General features: G+C 31.0%; 4 protein-coding genes and 2 non-coding genes across 6 annotated transcripts in view; 2 read left to right on the top strand and 4 right to left on the bottom strand.

Moving 5' to 3' along the window:
• Window positions 1-1,066: 1,066 nt before the first annotated feature.
• LOC111624219 lies at window positions 1,067-4,172 on the bottom strand. The gene is made up of 4 exons (XM_023367032.1): window positions 4,059-4,172; window positions 1,577-1,645; window positions 1,373-1,494; window positions 1,067-1,256 (listed from the first exon to the last, which is right to left on the bottom strand). Exons 1-4 carry the CDS (start codon window positions 4,114-4,116, stop codon window positions 1,110-1,112), a joined length of 396 nt encoding a protein of 131 aa, XP_023222800.1. The 5' UTR covers window positions 4,117-4,172; the 3' UTR covers window positions 1,067-1,109.
• A 215-nt stretch (window positions 4,173-4,387) lies between these two features.
• LOC111624221 lies at window positions 4,388-7,493 on the bottom strand. The gene is made up of 4 exons (XM_023367034.1): window positions 7,401-7,493; window positions 4,898-4,966; window positions 4,694-4,815; window positions 4,388-4,577 (listed from the first exon to the last, which is right to left on the bottom strand). Exons 1-4 carry the CDS (start codon window positions 7,456-7,458, stop codon window positions 4,431-4,433), a joined length of 396 nt encoding a protein of 131 aa, XP_023222802.1. The 5' UTR covers window positions 7,459-7,493; the 3' UTR covers window positions 4,388-4,430.
• Window positions 7,494-7,675: 182 nt separating this feature from the next.
• LOC111624220 lies at window positions 7,676-16,381 on the top strand. The gene is made up of 7 exons (XM_023367033.1): window positions 7,676-7,812; window positions 7,885-7,961; window positions 12,898-13,089; window positions 15,719-15,775; window positions 15,842-15,895; window positions 16,103-16,177; window positions 16,262-16,381. The coding sequence occupies exons 1-7, from the start codon at window positions 7,737-7,739 to the stop codon at window positions 16,364-16,366; spliced, it is 636 nt and encodes a 211-aa protein (XP_023222801.1). The 5' UTR covers window positions 7,676-7,736; the 3' UTR covers window positions 16,367-16,381.
• Trnav-aac lies at window positions 10,950-11,022 on the top strand. The gene has a single exon. It is a non-coding gene; the product is annotated as a tRNA-Val (tRNA).
• Trnav-aac lies at window positions 12,435-12,507 on the bottom strand. The gene has a single exon. It is a non-coding gene; the product is annotated as a tRNA-Val (tRNA).
• Window positions 16,382-23,550: 7,169 nt separating the features above from the next.
• The window catches only part of LOC111624222 (solute carrier family 41 member 1-like), a 51,297-nt gene continuing 47,881 nt past the window's right edge, over window positions 23,551-26,966 (bottom strand). Inside the window, 1 exon segment of the mRNA XM_023367035.1 lies at window positions 23,551-23,843. Within this exon segment, the coding sequence (XP_023222803.1) occupies window positions 23,658-23,843 (186 nt within the window). The 3' untranslated portion in view covers window positions 23,551-23,657.

Genomic DNA, 26,966 nt, shown 5'->3' on the forward strand with positions numbered 1-26,966 from the left:
TTACCTATATTATTAATTGATAATGTTGTGAATATCATGCTCAGCTGATACTGGTGCCAAGCCAGACTAAAGTCAAACAAAACATACTACCCAAACAAGTTTAACATTAAGCTATGTTATTGGCATGAGTGTCATCTAGAAATTTAATTTCATGTGTATTCAATATTGCAGCTTTCTGTAGTGCCATGTATATGTTTTTATTAAGGTTGTTTCTAGACTTTTATGTAGTGTATGTGGTATAACACCAGTAGAAGAGAGGACAACAGGTACAGTACAATAAATACCTTATCCATCCTCCACATCTGTCTTATTTCTTGAGCAAGTGGTATACTTGCTGACTTTTTCAGTGAGAGCATTTTTTATATTGAGTTTGGAACAGAGATTTGTTATGTGATCTTACTGAATTTGTCAATGAGTTGTCAGGTCTATTTGTGATGGATTGTTTTATCTGTGATTTTGGCTTTGTTGTTGTATATTTTGTCTGTCATTTTTGAATACTGCCTGTGGAGTACATGTAGTATGATACCCGAACGTTTAATAATCTGTTTGTGTGCAAGCTTTTGATGTATTATATTTGCTATTTGATTATGCCTATGTAAATAGTCTGCATTGAGCTTGCAACCAGAATTTATATGTTGTGTTGTTTCTGGCAGAATGTGGCATTTTCTGCAAGAGTCATTTGGGAGTGATGTATCTTTCAGGTGTTTTCTGTGGTTTTTAGTGTTTATGACCTGATCTTGAATGGCAGCCATAAACTCCTCTCCCCCAAACAGGCAGCTCTAGTCAGCCAGTAGTTTGACACAGTTTTGTCAAGTCCTTGAGCTAGGTCATAGGCATTACTGTTTAATGGCATCTATGTTATGTGTGTGTTAAGCTATGGTCCAGGTGCTCAGAGTGTAAGTTTAAAGGTGTGTGATTACTGTCTGCTAGAGTTATTAATAGTTATTGACTTAAATTTATTATTTAAATTAAATTTTTGCATTTTGGCTTAACAATAATAATCAGTTTATATAAAATTTTCAGTTTGTACGGTACATGTATGATTTTTGAACAAATAATAAAAATATTCATTGTTAGCATTTTAATATAAAAACCTGTATTTACATAATCTAGGATTTTACATCATTTATCCTATTGTTTTCCTTATTATTTACAACTGATATTTGAGGATTTTTTGACAATTTTTTAATCTTTATCTGTCCATTTTCAATATCTGAATCTTCACTTTCACTTTCATCTGGCAATAATGCGACATTCTATTATAAAAATAAGAATTTTATTAAAAATTATTCAAATGTCAAAAATTAGATTCAATATCAGATTAATGTAACATGAATGCAACACACAAATCATTTTATCTATTGATATTAACCATTTCAATGAATGTAGAATCTTCAGCTATGCATTCTATATTGTAATCTTCTGGAGATAGAGTCTTAAGATGTTTTTCAGCAGCTTCCAGTTGTGGGAGGAACTTTTGTACTTTGGATAATACTGAAATAATTAGAAATTTAACCAGATTTATCAAGACTTATTTATTTAAATATTCAAATTTAACTAGTCTTTAATTACAAACCTGAGCTTTGAATTGGTTTGATTATAGGTGCTTTCTTTTCAAATATTAGGTTAGACACATGTTCTGCATCTGTCAAAGATTAAATTAATTGAAATTACATCAATGACAAAATATATCTTAACAATTGTAATATGATATCAAATAATTAAATGTATTGGCTGATAATTAAAGATGCAAGTTTTACATATATATTTATTTGAATGTCTTGTATCAATCATAAAACAAAACTTCCTAATTACCTTTACATATGTGAACCGCCGGGGAGGATGTAGGTCTCCCGATCCGGCAACAGGTCGTTAAACCCTTCTCACTGGTCAGGATGGATTAAAATTTTACCGTTCCCGCAGTAACGGGATTAAATGTTTCGGGTCGAGTGGAGGAGGGAGGAGTGCGTCGGTAAGATGACCGGCGATATACGAGTAAAGATGACACCACTTTAACAGGATAACAACGATTTATTAGCTACATAGAGATTACAATAACCAATTTCAAAAGGGAAAATCTGAATCCCTGAACCGCGAAGGACCGAGAGAGAGTTCACAAAAATAAGGTCCATACCTCTTTATGTCTTTGAATAATTTTTCTTTTAGGAAAAAGGTTCTGATATCCCACGATGTGGTATGATGAGGATAATCCTTTTCCAAGAGGACACAATAATATAGTTTATAATAGGACACAGTTGTAATAGTGACGGCTAATGAACGACTCCCCCGAGAAGGGGAAGGAAGGGGTTTTTATAAGTTCGGCGTGGGAGAATGGTCATGTGACCAATTGTTGTGAGGTAAAAGGTATGCAGATGGGTCAGAGTTGTTCCCGGGCCCATGTTAACTATAAACTTTAGCGTTGGAATGTGGGATTAGTTTCGAATTGAACGGATGTTTATGTCGAACATAAACGAAAAGTTTTTTTTTCCCGTTAGGTTCCACTTTAAGTTAAAGGAAAATTTAATTGGATTTTAATCAAATACAGGACAATTGATCGACAAATAGTCGACAAAAATTCCGGATTTCACACAAACTTAAAAGCACAATTCCCAATGGAAAAATAAAGATAAATTCTAATTACATTATCATTTTCAGAAGCAATTTGATATCTTTCTGTCAAGTTACAAGAAAATTAATTAATTAAAGTAATATTACCATCAGATTCTAGGGAAAAAAGGTCAACTAGAGAAAAATTAACCAAGTGGGAAAACCCACACACATCCTATTTCATTTGATTTCTTGATAGATAAGACCAATCGACTATCTCTCCAATTTAACAATTATTACTAAGGTTGCAATCCCAAACCCTAACCTTAGTCACTACCATCAATTCATTTAGTATGTTTGACAGTTGTTATCAGTTTTATGAGTAAAATGAGTCACACTACCAGATAGAAAAAGGTAACAAATTTGTCAAAAAGTTCAATTTCTAACAATTAGCAGAAACAACACCCAGACACAGATCAAACTTAGACCACCTTTGCATCAGAATCCCCCTGGCCAGCTCCCCTTCGGGAATAGTATAAAAGGGGATCATACCTGCACCTCGGGGCGATTGTCGAAAGAAAGTCTCCCGGCTGGAACTACATTCGGACCTCTCCTCCCCATTTCGGAAAAAGGTACTTGTTTGAAATAGTAAATTCTCTCCGTCAGGATGGCTTTTAAAAAAGGTAGATAGATACCTAACTCAGGTTGGGCCACAAATGACATATCCATGAGACCGAATCAAAATGTCACGCTACTAACTGTCTATTTTCCATATCATTATTGTATCTTACGTTTTTGTACTCCCGTTTTGTATAATCTTAGTTGTTAAATAAATATATTATTCTTATGTTTAAATATGTAGCATCCTCGAGTACGACCAACACCCTATCTCGACCTCGCTAACCCTCCCACTCATTTACAACATAGGCCATCTCCTGATGCGAAGCCGGTAAGAAGGGTCCAGCTCACGACTCTACCCCCTCGGTTCTCACAGTTTTAATAATGACTAATAATAAAATATATAGTACATATGTAATAGATAGTCATTTGTGCTTACGGCAGACAAAAAATAATGGGGACTCGAGAAATTATCTTTCTTTATAACAAATAAATGGTGCTTTATGTTTAAAGAATCCAATGCCATCATTTTGATGCCATGTTTGAAATAAGGGCACTTGCGCAGTACCGAAATATGAGCGATTAAGGAGTGCGATACAGTTAATATCACTGTTCACACAATTCATTTGCGTTTGTTAATACAACACCCGATATGTGTATTAAACAAAATCCACTTTTTCTTTTTAATACTGTAGGCAGAGAGAGATATTGACAACAGTGAATGTTATAAACACACGTGCTTCTAACTTCAAACATGGCGTCGAAATGATGGTACGTTTATAAATAATTACCCACTTGAATCTCTTAAGCTTATAACTCCAACTTATTTTAAAAAATGTTAATATGTTCAGCCTTAAATATATTCTATATCTTTCATATTAGAAAAAGCATACCCGTAACAGAATGTTCAACTGCCAATAGCTGCTTCGACCGTTTACGTTTCTTGTCCATGCCGAAAAAGAAAAGCAATGCCCTCTGACGAGAGACTTTAAAATAATAATAATTAATTAAATTTTATTTAATTTATTAAATTTAAAACATAGACGTTAAATCAATTATTATTGTAGTGTGATTACTGTCTGCTAGAGTTATTAATAGTTATTGACTTAAATTTATTATTTAAATTAAATTTTTGCATTTTGGCTTAACAATAATAATCAGTTTATATAAAATTTTCAGTTTGTACGGTACATGTATGATTTTTGAACAAATAATAAAAATATTCATTGTTAGCATTTTAATATAAAAACCTGTATTTACATAATCTAGGATTTTACATCATTTATCCTATTGTTTTCCTTATTATTTACAACTGATATTTGAGGATTTTTTGACAATTTTTTAATCTTTATCTGTCCATTTTCAATATCTGAATCTTCACTTTCACTTTCATCTGGCAATAATGCGACATTCTATTATAAAAATAAGAATTTTATTAAAAATTATTCAAATGTCAAAAATTAGATTCAATATCAGATTAATGTAACATGAATGCAACACACAAATCATTTTATCTATTGATATTAACCATTTCAATGAATGTAGAATCTTCAGCTATGCATTCTATATTGTAATCTTCTGGAGATAGAGTCTTAAGATGTTTTTCAGCAGCTTCCAGTTGTGGGAGGAACTTTTGTACTTTGGATAATACTGAAATAATTAGAAATTTAACCAGATTTATCAAGACTTATTTATTTAAATATTCAAATTTAACTAGTCTTTAATTACAAACCTGAGCTTTGAATTGGTTTGATTATAGGTGCTTTCTTTTCAAATATTAGGTTAGACACATGTTCTGCATCTGTCAAAGATTAAATTAATTGAAATTACATCAATGACAAAATATATCTTAACAATTGTAATATGATATCAAATAATTAAATGTATTGGCTGATAATTAAAGATGCAAGTTTTACATATATATTTATTTGAATGTCTTGTATCAATCATAAAACAAAACTTCCTAATTACCTTTACATATGTGAACCGCCGGGGAGGATGTAGGTCTCCCGATCCGGCAACAGGTCGTTAAACCCTTCTCACTGGTCAGGATGGATTAAAATTTTACCGTTCCCGCAGTAACGGGATTAAATGTTTCGGGTCGAGTGGAGGAGGGAGGAGTGCGTCGGTAAGATGACCGGCGATATACGAGTAAAGATGACACCACTTTAACAGGATAACAACGATTTATTAGCTACATAGAGATTACAATAACCAATTTCAAAAGGGAAAATCTGAATCCCTGAACCGCGAAGGACCGAGAGAGAGTTCACAAAAATAAGTTCCATACCTCTTTATGTCTTTTAATATTCTTAAGGAAAAAGGTTTTGATATCCAACGGGTTGGTAGGATTAGGATAATAATTTTTCTTCAGGACACAATATCGTATAGGACACAGTATATTAATAGGACACAATATTCATAGGACACAGTTGTAAAAGTGACGGCGAATGAACGACTCCCCCGAGAAGGGGAAGGAAGGGGTTTTTATAAGTTCGGCGTGGGAGAATGGTCATGTGACCAATTGTTGTGAGGTAAAAGGTATGCAGATGGGTCAGAGTTGTTCCCGGGCCCATGTTAACTATAAACTTTAGCGTTGGAATGTGGGATTAGTTTCGAATTGAACGGATGTTTATGTCGAACATAAACGAAAAGTTTTTTTTTCCCGTTAGGTTCCACTTTAAGTTAAAGGAAAATTTAATTGGATTTTAATCAAATACAGGACAATTGATCGACAAATAGTCGACAAAAATTCCGGATTTCACACAAACTTAAAAGCACAATTCCCAATGGAAAAATAAAGATAAATTCTAATTACATTATCATTTTCAGAAGCAATTTGATATCTTTCTGTCAAGTTACAAGAAAATTAATTAATTAAAGTAATATTACCATCAGATTCTAGGGAAAAAAGGTCAACTAGAGAAAAATTAACCAAGTGGGAAAACCCACACACATCCTATTTCATTTGATTTCTTGATAGATAAGACCAATCGACTATCTCTCCAATTTAACAATTATTACTAAGGTTGCAATCCCAAACCCTAACCTTAGTCACTACCATCAATTCATTTAGTATGTTTGACAGTTGTTATCAGTTTTATGAGTAAAATGAGTCACACTACCAGATAGAAAAAGGTAACAAATTTGTCAAAAAGTTCAATTTCTAACAATTAGCAGAAACAACACCCAGACACAGATCAAACTTAGACCACCTTTGCATCAGAATCCCCCTGGCCAGCTCCCCTTCGGGAATAGTATAAAAGGGGATCATACCTGCACCTCGGGGCGATTGTCGAAAGAAAGTCTCCCGGCTGGAACTACATTCGGACCTCTCCTCCCCATTTCGGAAAAAGGTACTTGTTTGAAATAGTAAATTCTCTCCGTCAGGATGGCTTTTAAAAAAGGTAGATAGATACCTAACTCAGGTTGGGCCACAAATGACATATCCATGAGACCGAATCAAAATGTCACGCTACTAACTGTCTATTTTCCATATCATTATTGTATCTTACGTTTTTGTACTCCCGTTTTGTATAATCTTAGTTGTTAAATAAATATATTATTCTTATGTTTAAATATGTAGCATCCTCGAGTACGACCAACACCCTATCTCGACCTCGCTAACCCTCCCACTCATTTACAACATAGGCCATCTCCTGATGCGAAGCCGGTAAGAAGGGTCCAGCTCACGACTCTACCCCCTCGGTTCTCACAGTTTTAATAATGACTAATAATAAAATATATAGTACATATGTAATAGATAGTCATTTGTGCTTACGGCAGACAAAAAATAATGGAGACTCGAGAAATTATCTTTCTTTATAACAAATAAATGGTGCTTTATGTTTAAAGAATCCAATGCCATCATTTTGATGCCATGTTTGAAATAAGGGCACTTGCGCAGTACCGAAATATGAGCGATTAAGGAGTGCGATACAGTTAATATCACTGTTCACACAATTCATTTGCGTTTGTTAATACAACACCCGATATGTGTATTAAACAAAATCCACTTTTTCTTTTTAATACTGTAGGCAGAGAGATATATTGACAACAGTGAATGTTATAAACACACGTGCTTCTAACTTCAAACATGGCGTCGAAATGATGGTACGTTTATAAATAATTACCCACTTGAATCTCTTAAGCTTATAACTCCAACTTATTTTAAAAAATGTTAATATGTTCAGCCTTAAATATATTCTATATCTTTCATATTAGAAAAAGCATACCCGTAACAGAATGTTCAACTGCCAATAGCTGCTTCGACCGTTTACGTTTCTTGTCCATGCCGAAAAAGAAAAGCAATGCCCTCTGACGAGAGACTTTAAAATAATAATAATTAATTAAATTTTATTTAATTTATTAAATTTAAAACATAGACGTTAAATCAATTATTATTGTAATAATATATTTTTCAAATACATAAATAATATCATAAAAATAAACTGAAATTTAAAAAAATTTCAAATATAAAAATTTAATACTAGTTTTACTGTTTGTTCGATTTTTTTAAATTTTAACAGAATTTATTTAATTATGAAATCTTTTAGAATATAAAATAAATCATGTACAAGAACTTAGTTTATTTATTTCTAATAGCTGCAACTATATCTGTTTACTTCTTGTTTTTCAAAGGAAAAGGTAATACTGTGAATTGATTAATCGATTTTATCATTTCTGTTTTATATTAATTAAAATATAACTTTAATTTAGATTATAATTCTTATTTGGACTCGAAAAATCTAAAACAGTATAAAAAAACAGAATTTTGGACTTCTATGAAGAATTCGGTAAATTTTATTTCGTGTTTTTTTACTTTTTTTTTAACTCTTTCTACCCTGTGGGCACTAAGAGGGCCTCGTTTAGCAAGCTCATTATGGGTTCGGCCAGGCCCACAATGGGACGGCCGAATCCATTGTGGGCTTGGCCGACAGAAAAATCAAAATGAATCAAAATTATCTCCTAACATATAAATAGAATATATAAAGGCCCGAGCTTACTCCATCACTTCCGAACTTCTTTATGATTTTAAAACATTTATATTCTAAATTAATTAAATTATCCACAAACGTAAAATCGATAATAGTAAGGGCATATTACACCAATGATACCATTATCATTGCACAAACGCTCAGGAATCAAAGTAAAAACCTTTAATAAAAGCAAAAAAAAAGAGGATGTAGAATAAAAATGACNTGACTTTCTACCTAGTGTCTTTTTCACAAATTGCTCTGGAGGAATGTCTGTTTGCAAATAGAAAGTTCGGAGGAGTTGAGTTCCATATTACTGTAAAAGCACCAATGGGGTCCATATTTCACGCATCGCCATCTTGAATTAACTTATGTCTGCCGAGACCAAAATTTAAAAAACGTGAACATCACACAAATTAATACGTACCCTAAGTCTCTGGAACGGAATACATGCACCAGTGAACCTACAACTACACGATTTATATTTTAAAAATAATTAAATTCACTTAGCATCCAAAACTTGCAAATTTTGAAAATAACAAATTTGCTGATTAAATATGGACAACCGTTTAACTGAAGTAAAACGGGTTTTCCCCTTGCTATGGATATCTGCCTAGTTCAGTTAAGCCACATTCCGCTACAGTTTGCCTTTATTATCAGTTCGAAATTAGGTGGTTCCATAATACCCGCAGTGTTCCATAATACCACCTTCTCCTCTATACAAGGACTACCACTTGCATATCTCTTTGTTTATAAAAAGAAATATTTTTGTCAATTTAGTCAAAAAGATATTTAATAGAACTACTGTACTTCTGATTATAAAAAGAATATTGAGATCACAGACGTTATTAAGACCTTCTTATTAAATAATTACCCAAAAGCACTAGACAAATGGCTAAAATCATAATTGGTGTAATCATAACTGGTAATTGGTAAATCGTAATTGGTGTAATCTTGGTGTANTGTTTATGATTTTATATCAAAAACAAACAATGTGCAATCAAAATTGTGGGTTACCATTTAAGAAAATGAAGTTGACCCGTTTTCATCGATTATAGCATAGCACTAGACACATGGCTAAAATCATAATTGGTGTAATCATAACTGGTAATTGGTAAATCGTAATTGGTGTAATCATAACTCCAATGTCCATATCGTTATTCCCGTTAATAACAATAGTACAAAAAAGATTTTTCAACTTACGTATGTCAAAAATATGAGAAAATTAGAACGGTCTTAAATATTACTAACATCTGTTTGGTCCCTGTTTTAAAAAAGGTAGATAGATACCTAACTCAGGCCGGGCCACAAATGACATATCCATGAGACCGAATCAAAATGTCACGCTACTAACTGTCTATTTTCCATATCATTATTGTATCTTACGTTTTTGTACTCCCGTTTTGTATAATCTTAGTTGTTAAATAAATATATTATTCTTATGTTTAAATATGTAGCATCCTCGAGTACGACCAACACCCTATCTCGACCTCGCTAACCCTCCCACTCATTTACAACATAGGCCATCTCCTGATGCGAAGCCAGTANTATAACCTATGTCGGTGAAATAAAAAGATGCCTCGAAATTCGTATAAAATAACACATAAGCGACATCAAATTCAATTCTGAATACTCTGCAGTTGCTAAACACTGCAATCTATATGGTTGCGAAATTGATAAAAGTACGATAAAAGCACTAAAATTCGAAACTAACACCTATAAACGTAAATATTTTGAACATCTTGAGATTTAAAAATTAATACAGTAATGTTAACAGAATTAATGATAATTCGGGTATCAAAATTAACGAATGATAGCATAATCATATTTTTTAAAAACAAAATATCTTTGTGATGTCACGACTCTAACTTGTTAAAACTGTAGAAAACTTGTAATTGTATCATATGTTGTCACCACTTGTGCACCAGATGTGGACTGTTACACACCTCCTTTACAACTGCTTCCGGCGCTTTGTTGTAATGACTAAACCTGTAACTCTGTCGTCTTACTATTTTTGGTATGTATATAATCTGATAATTTTTGGTATATAATGGTAATGTAATAAACATTAATTCATAACTGTAAACCAATAATTGGCTAACCTATAACTGTTTTGTATCGGCACCCTATACGTCACGCCACCCTTCAGCGTTATGAAGATTTATCACACCTGTCTACATTGACAATGCTTAATCATACATTTATAGCGGCGTTTTCATCTTTATATTGTATAGTTTTAGGCATAGTTTTAAGTTTATCTTTACCTTGTATACTTTTAAATATATTAAAACCTTTAATTAATCCAATTGATGAGGGGCTGTTTTCTGTTAGAAAATAGTCCGAAATGCATTTTGGGTTTTTCGTTTTCCCTACTTATGTAGTCATTTTTATTCTATATACTTTTTTTTTTTGCTTTTATTAAATGTTTTTACTTTGATTCCTGGCGTTTGTGTTCATTATCATTGGTGTAATAAGCCCTTACTATTATCGGTTTTACGTTTGTTGATAATTTAATTAATTTAATTATACCAAGAGCTAGAAGCAACTTTTGTAATAATTTATTTATATTCTAATTTGTAGATCAGAAACAAATTTACCGGTCATTATCTGTGACGTAAAATGGGGAATGATCTTTACACCGTAAAGAGAATAAATTGATTTACTACAGCGATCGATAGCATTTTGACTCGTCCGATTCGTACACGCAAAATATGCGACGAGACGATCAAACACTAATCAGAAAGTTGATTCACTTTAACAAACAAGTATAAATTTTTAGTAATGAAAATCGAAGGAAACGCGGCAGTTGTGCTTATAGTGTAGTGGTTATCACATCCGCCTAACACGCGGAAGGTCTCAGGTTCGATCCCTGGCAGGCACATGGTTTTCCCCGCTTCTGTCGCAGTTTTTTAAAAAAGTTTTTCATGTAAATATCCTTAATCATTCTTATCAAAACATCATTTAATAAGTTTAAATCAAACTGCATTTGAATTTAGTATTATTTCTACACATAGTAATTAACAGGTGTATAAATATGTAATTCTCGCATTTAAAGAACTATTTAAGAAATGATTGCTTGCCTAATTAAAAGTTAGGACACAAAGACATGTCCGAACTTTAGATGCTCAATCAATTAAAATAAATTGTTAATCGTAAAATAAAAATAAAACAAAATTTCTACAGGTCGAATTGAGAATCCCAATATCAGGAATGGGCTAAATCCTTTTCCTGACGTTTGTTTTATTACTATATAACCCTTTCCTGCAATCAGTGCCATCTAACTTGCATCGAATTCAGTATACGTGACATCACAAGTCATACGCTTGATCAAAGCTCTCAAACTCAAACGCAGCAAAGGGCCAATCAAATAGATGTAGGCTATATCAGTCGCGGGCCGTATTCGTTATTATTCGATAAATCAAAAAATACTGTAATTTAAAAAAAGACCAACAAAGGCTCTTTTATTGCCAGGCCTTTATGACGTAGGTAAGCAGTTAGACGTTTAAATTTTCTGTTTTAATCCTTGCAAGATGTTAGAAATATTGATTTTTAGAAAAGAATTTATCAAGGCGGCGAATCAGATATGAAGCCTTAACGGGCCTTATCCGGCCCGCGGACAGCCAGTTTGCGACTATACAGTACTGTTAGATGTACTGTACAGTACCTCTAGAGCAGGGGTCACAAACTGGGTAATCAGTGTCAAATGTTTATACGAGTATATCGATTTTTGTTATAATAATAGTTAATTAACCAGATTATTTCGTTTTTAATAAAAACGAAATAATCTGGTTAATTAACTATTATTTACAGTGACACAAAAATCACCAGGCAAATAAATCATGCAGTTAATTCACAGTCGTAATTTTAAAATAAAATTTAATTCTTAGTTTACTTATTTTAAAATTTAGTAAATCTAAATTAGTAAGCTTTGTCAATTTTCTGATCATTTCAGGGGCGAGACGCTCGTCTTATAAATGCTGTGCACAAACTAATTACACCGATGGAAAACGGCCATTCTCGTACTTTCAGCATAGATTGCCATTAGTTTATTTACAAAAATTCAGTTCACAGCTTATTAAATGACGTTTTGATAAGAATGATTAAATAGTTCTTTAATTAAATGCGAGAATTACACATTTAAACACCTATTAATTAATATATATGTTACCTGTATATGTAGAAATATTACTAAATTCAAATGCAGTTTGATTTAAACTTATTAAATGATGTTTTGATAATAATGATTAATTAAGGATATTTACACGAAAAACTGCGACAAAAGGGGAAAAACCATGTGCCTGCCAGGGATCGAACCTGGGACCTTCCGCGTGTTAGGCGGATGTGATAATCACTACACTACAAGCACAACTGCCGCATTTCTTTCGATTTTCATTACTAAAAATTTATACTTGTTTGTTAAAGTGAATCAACTTTCTGATTGGTGTTTGATCGTCTCGTCACATATTTTGCGTTTACGAATCGGACGAGTCAAAATCCTATCGATCGCTGTAGTAAATCGATTTTATTCTCTTTACGGCATAGAGGTCATTCCCCATTTTTCAGTCCAAATTTTCACTTTTCTCTAAAATTTGTTTGTGGCATTTTGAAGACGTAAAATTCCTAATGTTAAAAAGAAAGTTATGTCAAATCTTATAAGAAACTAAAATGTTATTACTAAAAAATTTTAAACAATATAAAATGTTTAAAACAAGTTTAAGTCATAAAATGAAAATAATTTTCAATTTTTATTTTGCAGAAAGCATATCAAAATGTAATAGAAAGGGTGGATATTGGATGGAGTTCTCTGTTTTATGATTTATATTTGTCTAAAGTTTGCATATTACAACATCTTTTGCAACTTTGGCTATGGCTTTTCACAGTTCGACCAATTGTGATTTTGTTTCTTACAATTGCTACCATTCACATTATTTTAGAAATGCCTATAGAGGTTATTAGTTTGATTATTACTTTATTCATACATTTTATGTTAAAATAATTCAATTTTAATAAAATACAGAAAAGGGATTATCACCAAAGTTACCTCTTTGGTGATTTCCCGAAAAATCAAAATGATAGACAAAAAATGGTACTTAAAGGAAATCCTTTACGTTCCATGTACAGGGGCGGCCCTACAGTGGTGCGAACGGTGCGACCGCACCGGGCGCCGTCATAGTGGGGGCGCCGAAAATGCAACGATAGATCGTCTGCGAAAAAAATAAAACCCGATCACCTTATTACTACTTAACCCTACCCGCCAAAATAAATACCGAGATTAAAGAAACCAATATTTATATATTTATTTCCTTATTCCCTTTTGTTCTCCGTCTTTCTAGAACTTTCTTCTCATTTCCTTTCTTCCCTTTGGGTGAGACCACCAATCCCAAGAACTGAAGACAATGGATCACCAGTTCCAAGAACATAAGACAACGGGAGAGTTAAGGCCTGAGGGCCGATAAAACAAAAAGAACGGGTTAGTCTTGACTGGACCTTCGTGGGAGTAAGACGTGAAGAGAAGGGCGCTCCAGATCGCGAGTAGGCGACTAGGGGCTATTTGAGACTGAATAATTCCGAAGGAAGGACATTTTGGTTACGTTAGAAAAATAGAAAACTCCAGAGTCAACGTTGGACGGAAGTCCCGATTATAAAGAAAGGAAAGAAAAATCACGTCTGGTATATCTGCAGAATCCGAGGTGGTGTTCATCCAGTGTTCACGAAATAAAGAAAATTCCGTGTATTTTGATCTTTCCCTTTTTCTATATACCTTCTTATATAATCTTCTACCCTCTTTGGTTATAAGTTAGTGAGTAAGAATTAGTTCTAAGTTTCTGTACGCGTATATTGTCGCGAAATTATTGTACTGTGAATTAAATGTTCAAAAAGTGATATCCAAGCACATAGAAAAACTTTCGCTGAAAAATGTTTGTGAAACTCGTTGGGAGAGTAGAGTTTCTAGCCTCGCTGCAGTTCGTTATCAATACTCTTCAGTTCGTAACGCCCTTCTGGATCTTCAGGAAGAAACGAATGACCCAGTTGCAGCATCAGAGGCCTTGTCCCTGATTCAGATCATGGAGCAATTTGAGTTTATAGTAACAATAGTGGCTTGGTATGATATATTGTTTCAAGTAAACATTGTAAGCAAGGCTACGCAGTCTGAAACTATGGATTTATCAAACGCTACACAATTGCTGAAGAACTGCTATGAATTTGTAAAAGAGTACCGGCGTTATTCGTCTGTTGTAATAACAGCTAGGGAAATTGCTTTTCAGGCTGGGATAGATCTTATTTTTAAGTCAGTCCGATCCCAAAGAAAGAAGAGATTATTTTAAATACGAGGCCGTAGGTGATACACCAACAGATCCTGAAGAATTGTTTAAAATAAACGTCTTTTACCCTATGATCGATTCAATTGAAAATGCGTTGGTCACTCGATTTACACAACTATCCAAATTTAATGATATATGGTCCTTTTTATACAACATCAAAACAATTCATGAAAAGTCAAAATTGGAAAAGCTTGTGCAAATTTAGAAATAAGTTTAACCGATGGAGAAAAATGCGACATATTTGGTTGTGAATTGGTTGAGGAACTTTTGCACCTGAATCCATTGTTGAAAGAGCTTAAATCATCAGAACCAATAAAAGTTCTTCAACTTATTAAACAAAATAATTGATAGGATATATTCCCGAATGTGTGGACAACACTTCGAATTTTTCTGACCATACCTGTAACTGTCGCTAAAGAACGAAGTTTCAGTAAATTAAAACTTATTAAAACTTATTTACGTTCAACCATGTGTCGGGATAGACTGTCAGATCTAGCAATTTTATCTGCCGAAAATAGTATTGCCCAGGAATTAAATTATTCTGAATTAATAACAACATTTGCAAGCGCAAAAGCGAGGAAGGTGGCAATGTAGGCTTTTTATTTTATTTTATTTCTGAATTTGTTTCAATTTCAAATTAATTTACGATGTAAATTTGTCTTTTGCGTGATGTGAGCGTTGTCTGTGCCATAGCAGTTTAAGTAAATATTGTTATGAATATTGCCTTATGAAAGAAATTAAATAAATATTGCCTTGTGAAAGAAATACTGTACAGTATTGTTTTTTTCACTGTTGTTGTTCCTCATCCATCTAGTACTATGCTATAGATTTTACATAGGAGTGAGCTGGGTTGTGAGAATATAAAACATGATCCAGAAACGTGTGCTTTATCTCCATAACCTAAAATTAAGAGATTCCGTCGACGGAGGGGAGAAGAAAAAAACGTCAACAGCTTGCGATATGTCTGAATAACAAGGGTCAAGTTAACTCTCCATTTACCGTCGTTATCGTTTCTCATCCATAGTATTACTAATAGTATTACTATACTAATATTTCGGAGGTCTGAGTTATTAATAATGTGAAAAATGTACGTTATCAGTTTAGTCCCTACGGGGGGAGGGCGCCACAATGAGATTTCGCACCACCTGAAAACCTGGCTAGGGCCGCCACTGCATGTATCGCGAGTTTTAAAAATAAATTTAGACAAAGGTAAAACTGTTGAGTGAGCTCATAATTGCAATTTAAAATTGACAGAGAACTCGTGGATTATTCAAAGGAAATTACGGTACAAAATCTGCAATTGCAACTTATGTAGGTACCAATTAGTGAATTGATTTTATTTTAAAATGTTCTTTAAAACGTGTTATAAATTTATAGCCATTAAACAAGAAGAAAAGAAAGCCAAAAAAAGAATCTTTGAAGAAAAAACGAGTAAATAATACTTTTTCATAAATAAATTTATTATTTTTACATTAACAGTTCAAAAATCGAAGTTCGTTTTTAACAAAATTTTCTTTGTTTTAATTTTTCTTCATACACTTTATTTAATATGAAATTATCTTGAAATTAATAAATAATTTGTATAATTTATTATTTGATAAATGCGACTTATAAATTTAATTTCTTTTTATTACGTAGTTAAATTCATTAAATGCTTTTGTAAGAAAATATAATAGAAGTTTCACTAAAGCTTTCATTGAACTTAATACAAAAGTAATTATTCGATTGATACCATTATTTTGAATTATTATATATTTTATTTCCGATTTAACATTTAAAATTTACTTTTGTTTTAAGTTTGATAAACTTAGCAAAACCCTGAAGAATTACTGTAAATTTAATCAGGAACAAATAACATTTTTGGAAAGAAGAGTAAGTAATTTTTATCTTCATAAGATCTAATTTATCTAAAATCCAGAGTATTGTAAGAAGTCCTGTCTCAATAATAATTATATGTACTCATATTAAATCTTAAATCCACTTAAAATTTAATATAGTGTAAATGTCTAGGACAGAAAATTGATAATTAATATTTTTAGTTAGGAGAAAGAAAAGAAAATCTTAAAGTCTTCATAATTTGTTCTTTTCACACCACAGGAATACAAGAGCACACAGTGGAATCAACAAAATTTTTTCATACCCATTGAGTTTAACTTTCCGGATGGCAAAGGCGTAAAACATCAGCCTACCGTTCTGGAGGACCCGAAATCGAAATTAGGCTGTCAGTGATAGATCGGCCCCATCCCTCACCAGCCGGCCGAACCCAAGATGGGCCAAAAAAAAGGTGCCCACAGGGCCAATATAAGTGTCCAAAATAAAACGCATCGTTGATTTCGGCCATACGTAGCCGGACAGATAACTAGTGAAACAACCCTATGATTGCTAGACGGATTCAATCCCAGGTCGCTCAGAATAGTAGACTGATGCTTTAATTGCCTCGGACGTCCGCTTAACATACTATGGCAGTAGTTTTTGTATCAGCTTATTATTTGAACAAAAAGAATGATTCCACCTAATAATAATAATAGTAACTTAATAACTTTTTCAGCATTTTCCCAATGAACTTCATAGATATCCGCGGATTCACGCGTGCATCATATGAGGGCATGTAAAACTCCGAACGCACACAACTTCTGATAAATGTTTATGATTTTATATCAAAAACAAACAATGTGCAATCAAAATTGTGGGTTACCATTTAAGAAAATGAAGTTGACCCGTTTTCATCGATTATAGCGTATCTACGATGAAACCAATAGGGAAAGATCGGATAGTATCGGACATCTGACCTTCTCCTATATTATAAAAGATTTTTACAGCTCAGTTGGACCAGATTACATTCCATACAAAACTTCGTTGTTCTATAAAGACACCTCTTAAAATTCATTTTTCTAAGATAAAGTGAGTCTTTTGGCCTCCTTCTCTCTCTCTCTTTTTTGAACTTATTTATTTGCTTCTTTTTTCTTTGTCTCTCTTTATTTAGACGATTTTCTCCAGAAGTTTTCTCTTAGCTGCATAGATTCTTTCTTTTCTTTTTCTTCTTTCTCTCCTTTCTTCTGCCGTAGTTTACCCATATTGTCCCGCAAAACAAAAACATTCCGTGAGAATATAATTCTTATCAACCTTAAACTGTTTCCGATACAACCCATAACACCGCTGTCCGAAACAAACCGCAACATTTTTGTCCGATACAACCAGAAATATCATGGAACAGAATATCTGTTACCACATGCGTATTAATAAGCTTAAGGAGATTTACGGCCTTCAAGTTAAAGAACAATAAACAAAAAAATATATTTTCACTTTCAGGCAAGCTATGACAATCAGAAGTTATCTTCGTTCACTCAAAACGCTATTAAAAAAACCCAAATTTTCTGCCACGTGTCAACAACATTGTTGCTTGACTAAATATGGCTGAATCTGAACTTTCTTTCTTCACCCAACCCGCTGGTGTCTTCACAGATTTTGCCACCTGCAGCAAATGTTAGAAACAACGCTTGTTCGATACTACCAGACCTTCCCCTATCTTTGACAGCCGGATAGCCAAGCAGTCAAGGTGGCAGCCTACCGCTCTGGGGACCCGGAAGCGAATCTTGACGGGTCGAATAATCCCCAGAATTTTTTCGGGGGTTGGTCCGTCCGGATATGTCCCCGTCCCTCACCACCCGGTCGCCCCATTGTGTGCCTGGCCGAACCCATAATGGGCCTACAAAAAGAGGCCCTCTTAGTGCCCATAGGGCGGAGTTTAAAAAAAAAACTACGAAGTGTAGAGCCCACCAGTGGCCGAGCGGATATAACCACTGAACACTGAGTTGGTCGAGTGTCCGCGTCTTGCCAAAGGGTTGGCCATGTGAGTATCATTTTATTAGACCAAACATTAATTACTAAAATAATTATAATTATGGAATTAAAGCTCAGAGTGCAAGCATAATGTCAGTGTAGTTGTGGAAAGGTACTATATGATGTGGCCTAGTTTTCTTTAAATTAGTCTTTCTCGCCAGGCAAATGAATTTACTTTTCAATTCTTTTGCGATCTTCGCACGGACTTCCTCTCATAGCGTTAAACTTGTCTAGTTATGATCATAACTATATGCAAACAACAGGTATGCATCTTAGAGATCTTCAGCTAGTGCCATTTGATTCTTTTATGTCTAATCAGTTTCGACAAAATTTTCTTTCAATTACTACCGCATACGTTGGACACAGTGGAAATGCAGAACATTTGAGAAAGTGCATTTGGGTATCACCGAACTTTGGCATCTCAACAAGAATTACAATTGTAGCAAATATTTAATCCAAATCGTTCGGTAATATAAAGACGAAAAACGTACCATTTCAAGATTCCATACTTGAGATTTTGTTTTTCCTGTCTTTTCAATCTACGCTAGTAGTACTTGAAAGACAGTTTTTGTTAAAACTGATTAGACATAAAAGGAGACAAACGGCATTAACTGATGATCTTTATGATGCGCATCTGTTTGTATCTGAATCCTTGACCACACCTTGCAGATTAACAAGTTTAACGCTAAGACGGAGAAATTCTGTGGAAAGATAGAAAAAGAAATGAACAGTAAATTCATTTGGCTGGAGAGAAACCTCGGCTATATCCAGTACCTTTCCACAACTATACTGACAATATAGTTCCATCCAAGTAAAATGTGCTCTACAATCAGGACCCAAGTTCATCCCTGAGCGGAGGATCGATCCGGAATGTAAAGCGAAGTTTGAAGTAAAATGTTTTTGAAAGCCTATACCGATTTTTTTTTGCACCAATTCTAATTTTCCTATAAGCCCTGTTATTTTTATTGCACAAAATTCCATAATGCAGTAATTTTTATAAACATATGTACTGTACTGCATTACAGAAGAAATGACTGAATGCATAATAATAATAATAATAATAACTTCACNAAAACCCTACTACTATTGCTTGGCACTGAGAAAAAAATATTATCTCTACAAATTATTCTTATAACAAACATATCCATATGTTAAGATTTTTCTAAAATGATCATCTTGTTCTGTGAAGATTTTGACTGATTGAACTTGTCCAAGACATGAATTTCAAAAATAAGCTTAAATTAAACAGAAAAAAATATCCTTGTAGACCATCAAACATTCTTACATGTTGACTTGTCCTTTTAGTATTAAAGCAAGCAAAACATTTAAAAACAAAACATGTTTTTATTTATCTATTTTAAATAAATAAATGCAATAGTTATAACCGAGATTCAAAAATAATACTGAAAATTTCAGGTAAAAACATAAATGTTGTAGCTTTTCATCTAAAACAAATGTTTGCATTTATTGTTGTTTGACACTAAATCTTCAACAAGAACATTATTTCAGTTTTTCTTTCTCCATTGCAATATGTAATTTCATATATTAGAATGGTACTTGTTTAATGTTAAAATTTATTTTCTAAAAATGTTTTGTTTATTATTTTGAACTGTCTATTAGGAACATTAATATTGACTGCTGCTATTTTTGTCCATAAATAATTACTATTTTTAATATAAATGCCACACTATAAAATAATTGTAGAAACCTATTCTAATGTATTTTTAAAATAATATTACATAAGTATAAATCTCTCTATTTTAATGGGAAAAGCCCTTATCATTTTTTGAAATATTTAAATAAGGCACATGAAGATTTTGTCTTATATTTTTAAAAGAGATAAAAATAGAAAATGAAAACTTTTTAATGAAATTATGAAAATATAGGTGGAAAATATAACAACTTAACATTCTATATTTACTGTATTTTCTTAGGCATAAGATGAAATTTTTTCAAAAATTTAATATCATTTATTTCTGTAATCCATTTAGTTACTAGAATTTTTTAATACAAATAATGATGAGATCAAGCAAATGTTAGATTCAAATGAGCAATTAAAATTTTAATAGTTTTCAATTCAATAATTTCAAATTTAGCAGATTATTGGAGATCTAAATTTATTTTAAGGTTGTTCCTTATAATTTGATATAAAGCTCTATTGTTCTTCACTCAAAAAGCTTATGTAGAAGAAAAATATTTATTTTATTAAAAACTAAAAATATATATATATGCATACATACATATTAAATTATAACTGAAGATTTAGTGTCAAAACTATCCTTTTAAAAACATGATGTGCATTAATTCTCTTTTGTAGAAAAGACAAACTGTATTTGATATCAAGGAAACACCCAACTTTTGATATTTTTAACTGATCTGCATTAGTTAACTATAGTTTGAATTTGATGATATCACTTGATTTTGTACTAGATTGTACAATGTTTGGTATAAAATCTTGGATATTTTTCAAAATGTTCAATCAGATTATCCTTAAAATATATTTTTCTTATTTATTCATTAATAACAATTTGTTTAGTCATCAAAAAACAAAATTACCAATTAGAGTAACAATCTCATTTCAATAATTCTGTTCAAATTTCACAAAATTATTTATCTAATATTGGAGCCTTTTATAAAAGATTTCTTTTCATGTTAGATAAACAAATACCGTATTTACTCGTGTATAAGACAATCTCGGATATAGCACAAGGTGTGACATAGGATCACAATAAAAAAAATTAGATTTATTAATACAATTCTAATTTTATTTCATTTAATCACAAGTAAAATATCAAATGCTCATAAATGCACACATTGTCCCACAAAAATTAATGACATTTTAAACTTTAAGTTAAAATCTTGTAAAATCCACGATTTGTTCATGTAAAGCTGAATTGGGAACCTTTTTTGCCAATTCTTAACAGTTGAATACACTCTCCATCAATTGCACTTACGAATTTCTCCGAATTCTTATTTCTGAATAATAATCCATTTTCATGTAGGAATGGGTTAAAACTTATATTGGGTTTCTGCGTGATTTTGGAATTTCAATTTGAAATTTAATTCAAAAGCTTTGCTTTTCCTATTGTTATTCATCTTTACTCTTGATAATACACAAGAACAATTCAAACGACCCAGATAAAATAAATACTTTTGTTTTTAAACACCAGAGGGTGAGCATCCAGTAAAAAAATGCAAATACAGTTACAAAAATTATTGCAAGAATGTAAAAATCCTTCACTCATGCATACAGGACAACCTAGGTTTTTGAAGCAGTGAAAAATGAATAAAAACCTCATCTTATATGCAAGTAAATACGGTAATACAACTATTAAATAAATATTCAAAATGAAAATTTTAGTTAACAACAAATACTGTTGCAAAAAATTTTAAATTTGTTATGCTTAAAAGTTGAATTCATGAACATTTCACAATGTAAAGCTATCTTTGACAAAATATGCTAAAATGTAAGCATTTCTAACAAAAAAAATGCAGAGATCTGTGCTTGACAAATTACATAAAACAATTTAAAAACAGTCTACATAATACTAATTTCACATTTTATTTTTAGTTTATAATTTAGTTTCTATTTTTATTCAATTATGGTTCAGTAATGAACACTTTAGCAGTATAAAATCTATCCAAATTTTTGTTAAATTTAATAGTATAAAAATCTGAAAGAATGCTCCACCAGTCCCATTTCCTAAATCACTGGTTGTATATATCTGAACTATTTTATATCAATTTATTTGCTTATTATATATTATTTTTAATGTAATATTTATAGGTTATTGAAAATTATAATCTTGCTTAATAAGAATGTTAAGATTATTCTTATAACAAACATATCCATATGTTAAGATTTTTCTAAAATGATCATCTTGTTCTGTGAAGATTTTGACTGATTGAACTTGTCCAAGACATGAATTTCAAAAATAAGCTTAAATTAAACAGAAAAAAATATCCTTGTAGACCATCAAACATTCTTACATGTTGACTTGTCCTTTTAGTATTAAAGCAAGCAAAACATTTAAAAACAAAACATGTTTTTATTTATCTATTTTAAATAAATAAATGCAATAGTTATAACCGAGATTCAAAAATAATACTGAAAATTTCAGGTAAAAACATAAATGTTGTAGCTTTTCATCTAAAACAAATGTTTGCATTTATTGTTGTTTGACACTAAATCTTCAACAAGAACATTATTTCAGTTTTTCTTTCTCCATTGCAATATGTAATTTCATATATTAGAATGGTACTTGTTTAATGTTAAAATTTATTTTCTAAAAATGTTTTGTTTATTATTTTGAACTGTCTATTAGGAACATTAATATTGACTGCTGCTATTTTTGTCCATAAATAATTACTATTTTTAATATAAATGCCACACTATAAAATAATTGTAGAAACCTATTCTAATGTATTTTTAAAATAATATTACATAAGTATAAATCTCTCTATTTTAATGGGAAAAGCCCTTATCATTTTTTGAAATATTTAAATAAGGCACATGAAGATTTTGTCTTATATTTTTAAAAGAGATAAAAATAGAAAATGAAAACTTTTTAATGAAATTATGAAAATATAGGTGGAAAATATAACAACTTAACATTCTATATTTACTGTATTTTCTTAGGCATAAGATGAAATTTTTTCAAAAATTTAATATCATTTATTTCTGTAATCCATTTAGTTACTAGAATTTTTTAATACAAATAATGATGAGATCAAGCAAATGTTAGATTCAAATGAGCAATTAAAATTTTAATAGTTTTCAATTCAATAATTTCAAATTTAGCAGATTATTGGAGATCTAAATTTATTTTAAGGTTGTTCCTTATAATTTGATATAAAGCTCTATTGTTCTTCACTCAAAAAGCTTATGTAGAAGAAAAATATTTATTTTATTTCAGTTTTAACTCAAAGAAATAAATTACTGTAATTAGCTAATTAATTTTATATATTTATTATTATTACTGAAGTAAAAGAACTGAATGTAGTAATTATTAAAAAATTAAAATTTTATAGATTGATTTAATTAAAATTATACAAAATCAAATAATTGCAATAAATCACTGCAGAATTTCTTTTAATTTGAAATTTTGTCAAATAAATATAAATGATCAAAAATGTATTATTAATCTTTGTCATAAAATAATATTAACAAGACTTTCCATTTAAAAAATTAAACTTCTATAAATTTTATAAACCAAAGGCTAAAATAATTTTTTTTAATGAAATTAATTAAATAAAATGCTAAAACTAGATGGTTCAATGAAAAATAAAATCTTAATTTTAAGAAAATACAGTAATTTATCACTAAAAAAAATAGTGTTAAAACATAATAAAATTAATCTCCAACATCTGCATCTTTGTCACTAATACTGTATAAAAACATAAATGCCAATGCCAGTAATGCTGTACCCAATAAATCACCTAAAGCAGTTAAATAAGGTATTGCTGAATTATCTGGATCTACTTTACGCCTCCACATCCAATATACCATGCAATGAGCAAAATACAACAGCATCAAGACCTAAAATAAATCAGATTTATATGCAATTATTCATTTTTATAATTATTGTAAATTTAAATAATACAACAATACTTTCAATTATTTTATTATTTTTAGATAAATAAATGTGTTTTATAAGTATTTTATTATAGTAAAATTCCTTTAACTCAGTATCATCAGGAGTGATACAGTGCTGGATATATCAGACAGTGGAAATTTTTTGTTTTTTCAATCCCCTAGGAACAATTTTACATATCTTTGCCTTTAAAACTGTACAAATTTGCCTTTTATGATTGTTTAACATGCCATTTCAATTTTTCCAGTTTATTCCTGCCCTTAGTTGGCTTGTAACAAGAATGCTATTCTTATTTTGTGCTTTGATAATTAGTGTATGTCTGTATTTATATGCAATAAAAGTGTACAAAGTACACAAACAGTAATGCACTGTAGCTTTTTCCATGATAATTATTGATTCTAAATGTGCTAAATATTTCTGCTTCTCATATCAAATCCACACTAATGTTTTTGGAAAAATCTCTAGAAAAATCATGCACAAACTAACTGGTTTTACCTACCTAGCACATCGTGATTATGTGCTAGGTAAAACCAGTTAGTTGTCTTACACATTGTCTTAGTCTTCCTCTTTTTCTACAATGTTCATATCAGAAGTTGTTGATGATGATGGTAAAGAACAATGCACAAATAACCACCAACTGTTCACATATGCAAACTTACTGAATTCCAGGTTAATGGAATTTCACTGTACAGTCAAACCTCATCAAACTTAACTTGTTCCTGAAAGTTGTTCAGAAACCAATTTGTTCTCAAACCAAAACAAATTTTCCCATAAAAAAACAATGTAAAATCAATCAGACCCCAAAACAAAACATTTTTTTTTACCCTTTTTAAAATGCCTATAAAGGCAATATAATATTATATATACTATTACTTTATCTATACCTATATTTATTATATATAAAAAGAAAAATGCTCTATCACCACCAACTGAAACCAAAAATAACATTTTACAAAGAAGTGCTATGAATAGAAACTCAACTTTGACTGCCTGCATGAAAAATAACCAAATCAATCAACACAGACAAGTAATTTTTAATTATTATGCCTTTTTTTCCTTTTTTAACTATTTATAATTTGTTTTGTATACTAGTACAGACAAGTACTTTATCCACACTTTACGAAATATGGTGTTTCAATTGGTGTAATTTCAATTTGAATTAATTTATTTTATTTTATTTTTAGTTTTCATATAAAAGCCAGTTTTAATTATTATTTTATTATTTTTAGTTTAACTGGTTATAGATATTATATATTATATTAATAAATTATCATTTAATTTAACTTAAGCATATTTAAACACAAAATCTTGAATGCCATTTATATTATGTGAATGTCAATTAAGGCAGTTTTTATTAATTAATTTGATTTAAATTCAATTGTGGTGCATACAAAAAAACAGAAATAGTTTCTTTCCTGCATGCACATTGAAATGTATTTTAAGTAGCAATGCCATCAATGATTCGTGTTGTGATGTCTATATTGCAAGAATGACACAAGATGATTTTAGTACCACTAACTTCTGAACTGGTGGTCCTGTCGCCAATTGGTTGGGTTGTCGACTTTAACACAGGAAGTATAGGGAGTTGACCATTGGTGGCCAGCTCTGCTGAGCAGCTTGTTCAGAATCAGATTTATCATATGGCAACCAGAGCAAATTTGGCATTCAAAATTTTGTTCGTAAACAGAAGCATTTATAATCAAAGGTTTGGCTGTATTTTAAATATTTTATATTTGTCTTATTTTTAAAATGTTTCATTTGTTATTAAATATTTAAAGTACCTGTAGAAATGCAGCAAATAAATATATTACAAGAAATATTGGCGTGACTGATGTATGACCCGCTTTAAGAAATCGGATACCATATGTAAAAATTAAATGTCCTGGGATAACCATTAATAATAATACTCTTGCTGTCCTTGAATGACTACCTATGTAAAAATAATAGAAAAAATGAATAAAATCAAATAAATAAATTTGAAAAATTTTCTATTTATAACAAATTAAACTTTTACTAAGAAATTAAAAAATCACGAAACTTACTTTTACCAAAAAATGCAGAAAAAAAATTTATGCATAATTTGGAATCATTAGGTGGTAATGAACCTAATTTAGCTGTCTGATGGAGTGATGTTGAAATTCGGCTTGCTTGTACAGCTACCAAGTTACCACCAACACCTTTATTGAAAACAATCAATAATAATATATATTATAATAGAAAAGTTAATAATGCCAATTCAGCGAAATTGCTGCAGATATAAAAATTGCAAATACAGACAGGAAAAATAAGGTTAGAATTTGAGGAAAAAAAGTCAATTACGCTTAATTGGGACACGTTGGGACCAATTAAGTGGCTACCCCAATTAAATGAACTAATAATAAATTNATTCATTTTTATAATTATTGTAAATTTAAATAATACAACAATACTTTCAATTATTTTATTATTTTTAGATAAATAAATGTGTTTTATAAGTATTTTATTATAGTAAAATTCCTTTAACTCAGTATCATCAGGAGTGATACAGTGCTGGATATATCAGACAGTGGAAATTTTTTGTTTTTTCAATCCCCTAGGAACAATTTTACATATCTTTGCCTTTAAAACTGTACAAATTTGCCTTTTATGATTGTTTAACATGCCATTTCAATTTTTCCAGTTTATTCCTGCCCTTAGTTGGCTTGTAACAAGAATGCTATTCTTATTTTGTGCTTTGATAATTAGTGTATGTCTGTATTTATATGCAATAAAAGTGTACAAAGTACACAAACAGTAATGCACTGTAGCTTTTTCCATGATAATTATTGATTCTAAATGTGCTAAATATTTCTGCTTCTCATATCAAATCCACACTAATGTTTTTGGAAAAATCTCTAGAAAAATCATGCACAAACTAACTGGTTTTACCTACCTAGCACATCGTGATTATGTGCTAGGTAAAACCAGTTAGTTGTCTTACACATTGTCTTAGTCTTCCTCTTTTTCTACAATGTTCATATCAGAAGTTGTTGATGATGATGGTAAAGAACAATGCACAAATAACCACCAACTGTTCACATATGCAAACT

This window comes from Centruroides sculpturatus, unplaced genomic scaffold, assembly GCF_000671375.1.
Source record: "Centruroides sculpturatus isolate CEXI.00-Female unplaced genomic scaffold, Cexi_2.0 scaffold61, whole genome shotgun sequence".
Lineage (NCBI taxonomy): Eukaryota > Metazoa > Arthropoda > Arachnida > Scorpiones > Buthidae > Centruroides > Centruroides sculpturatus.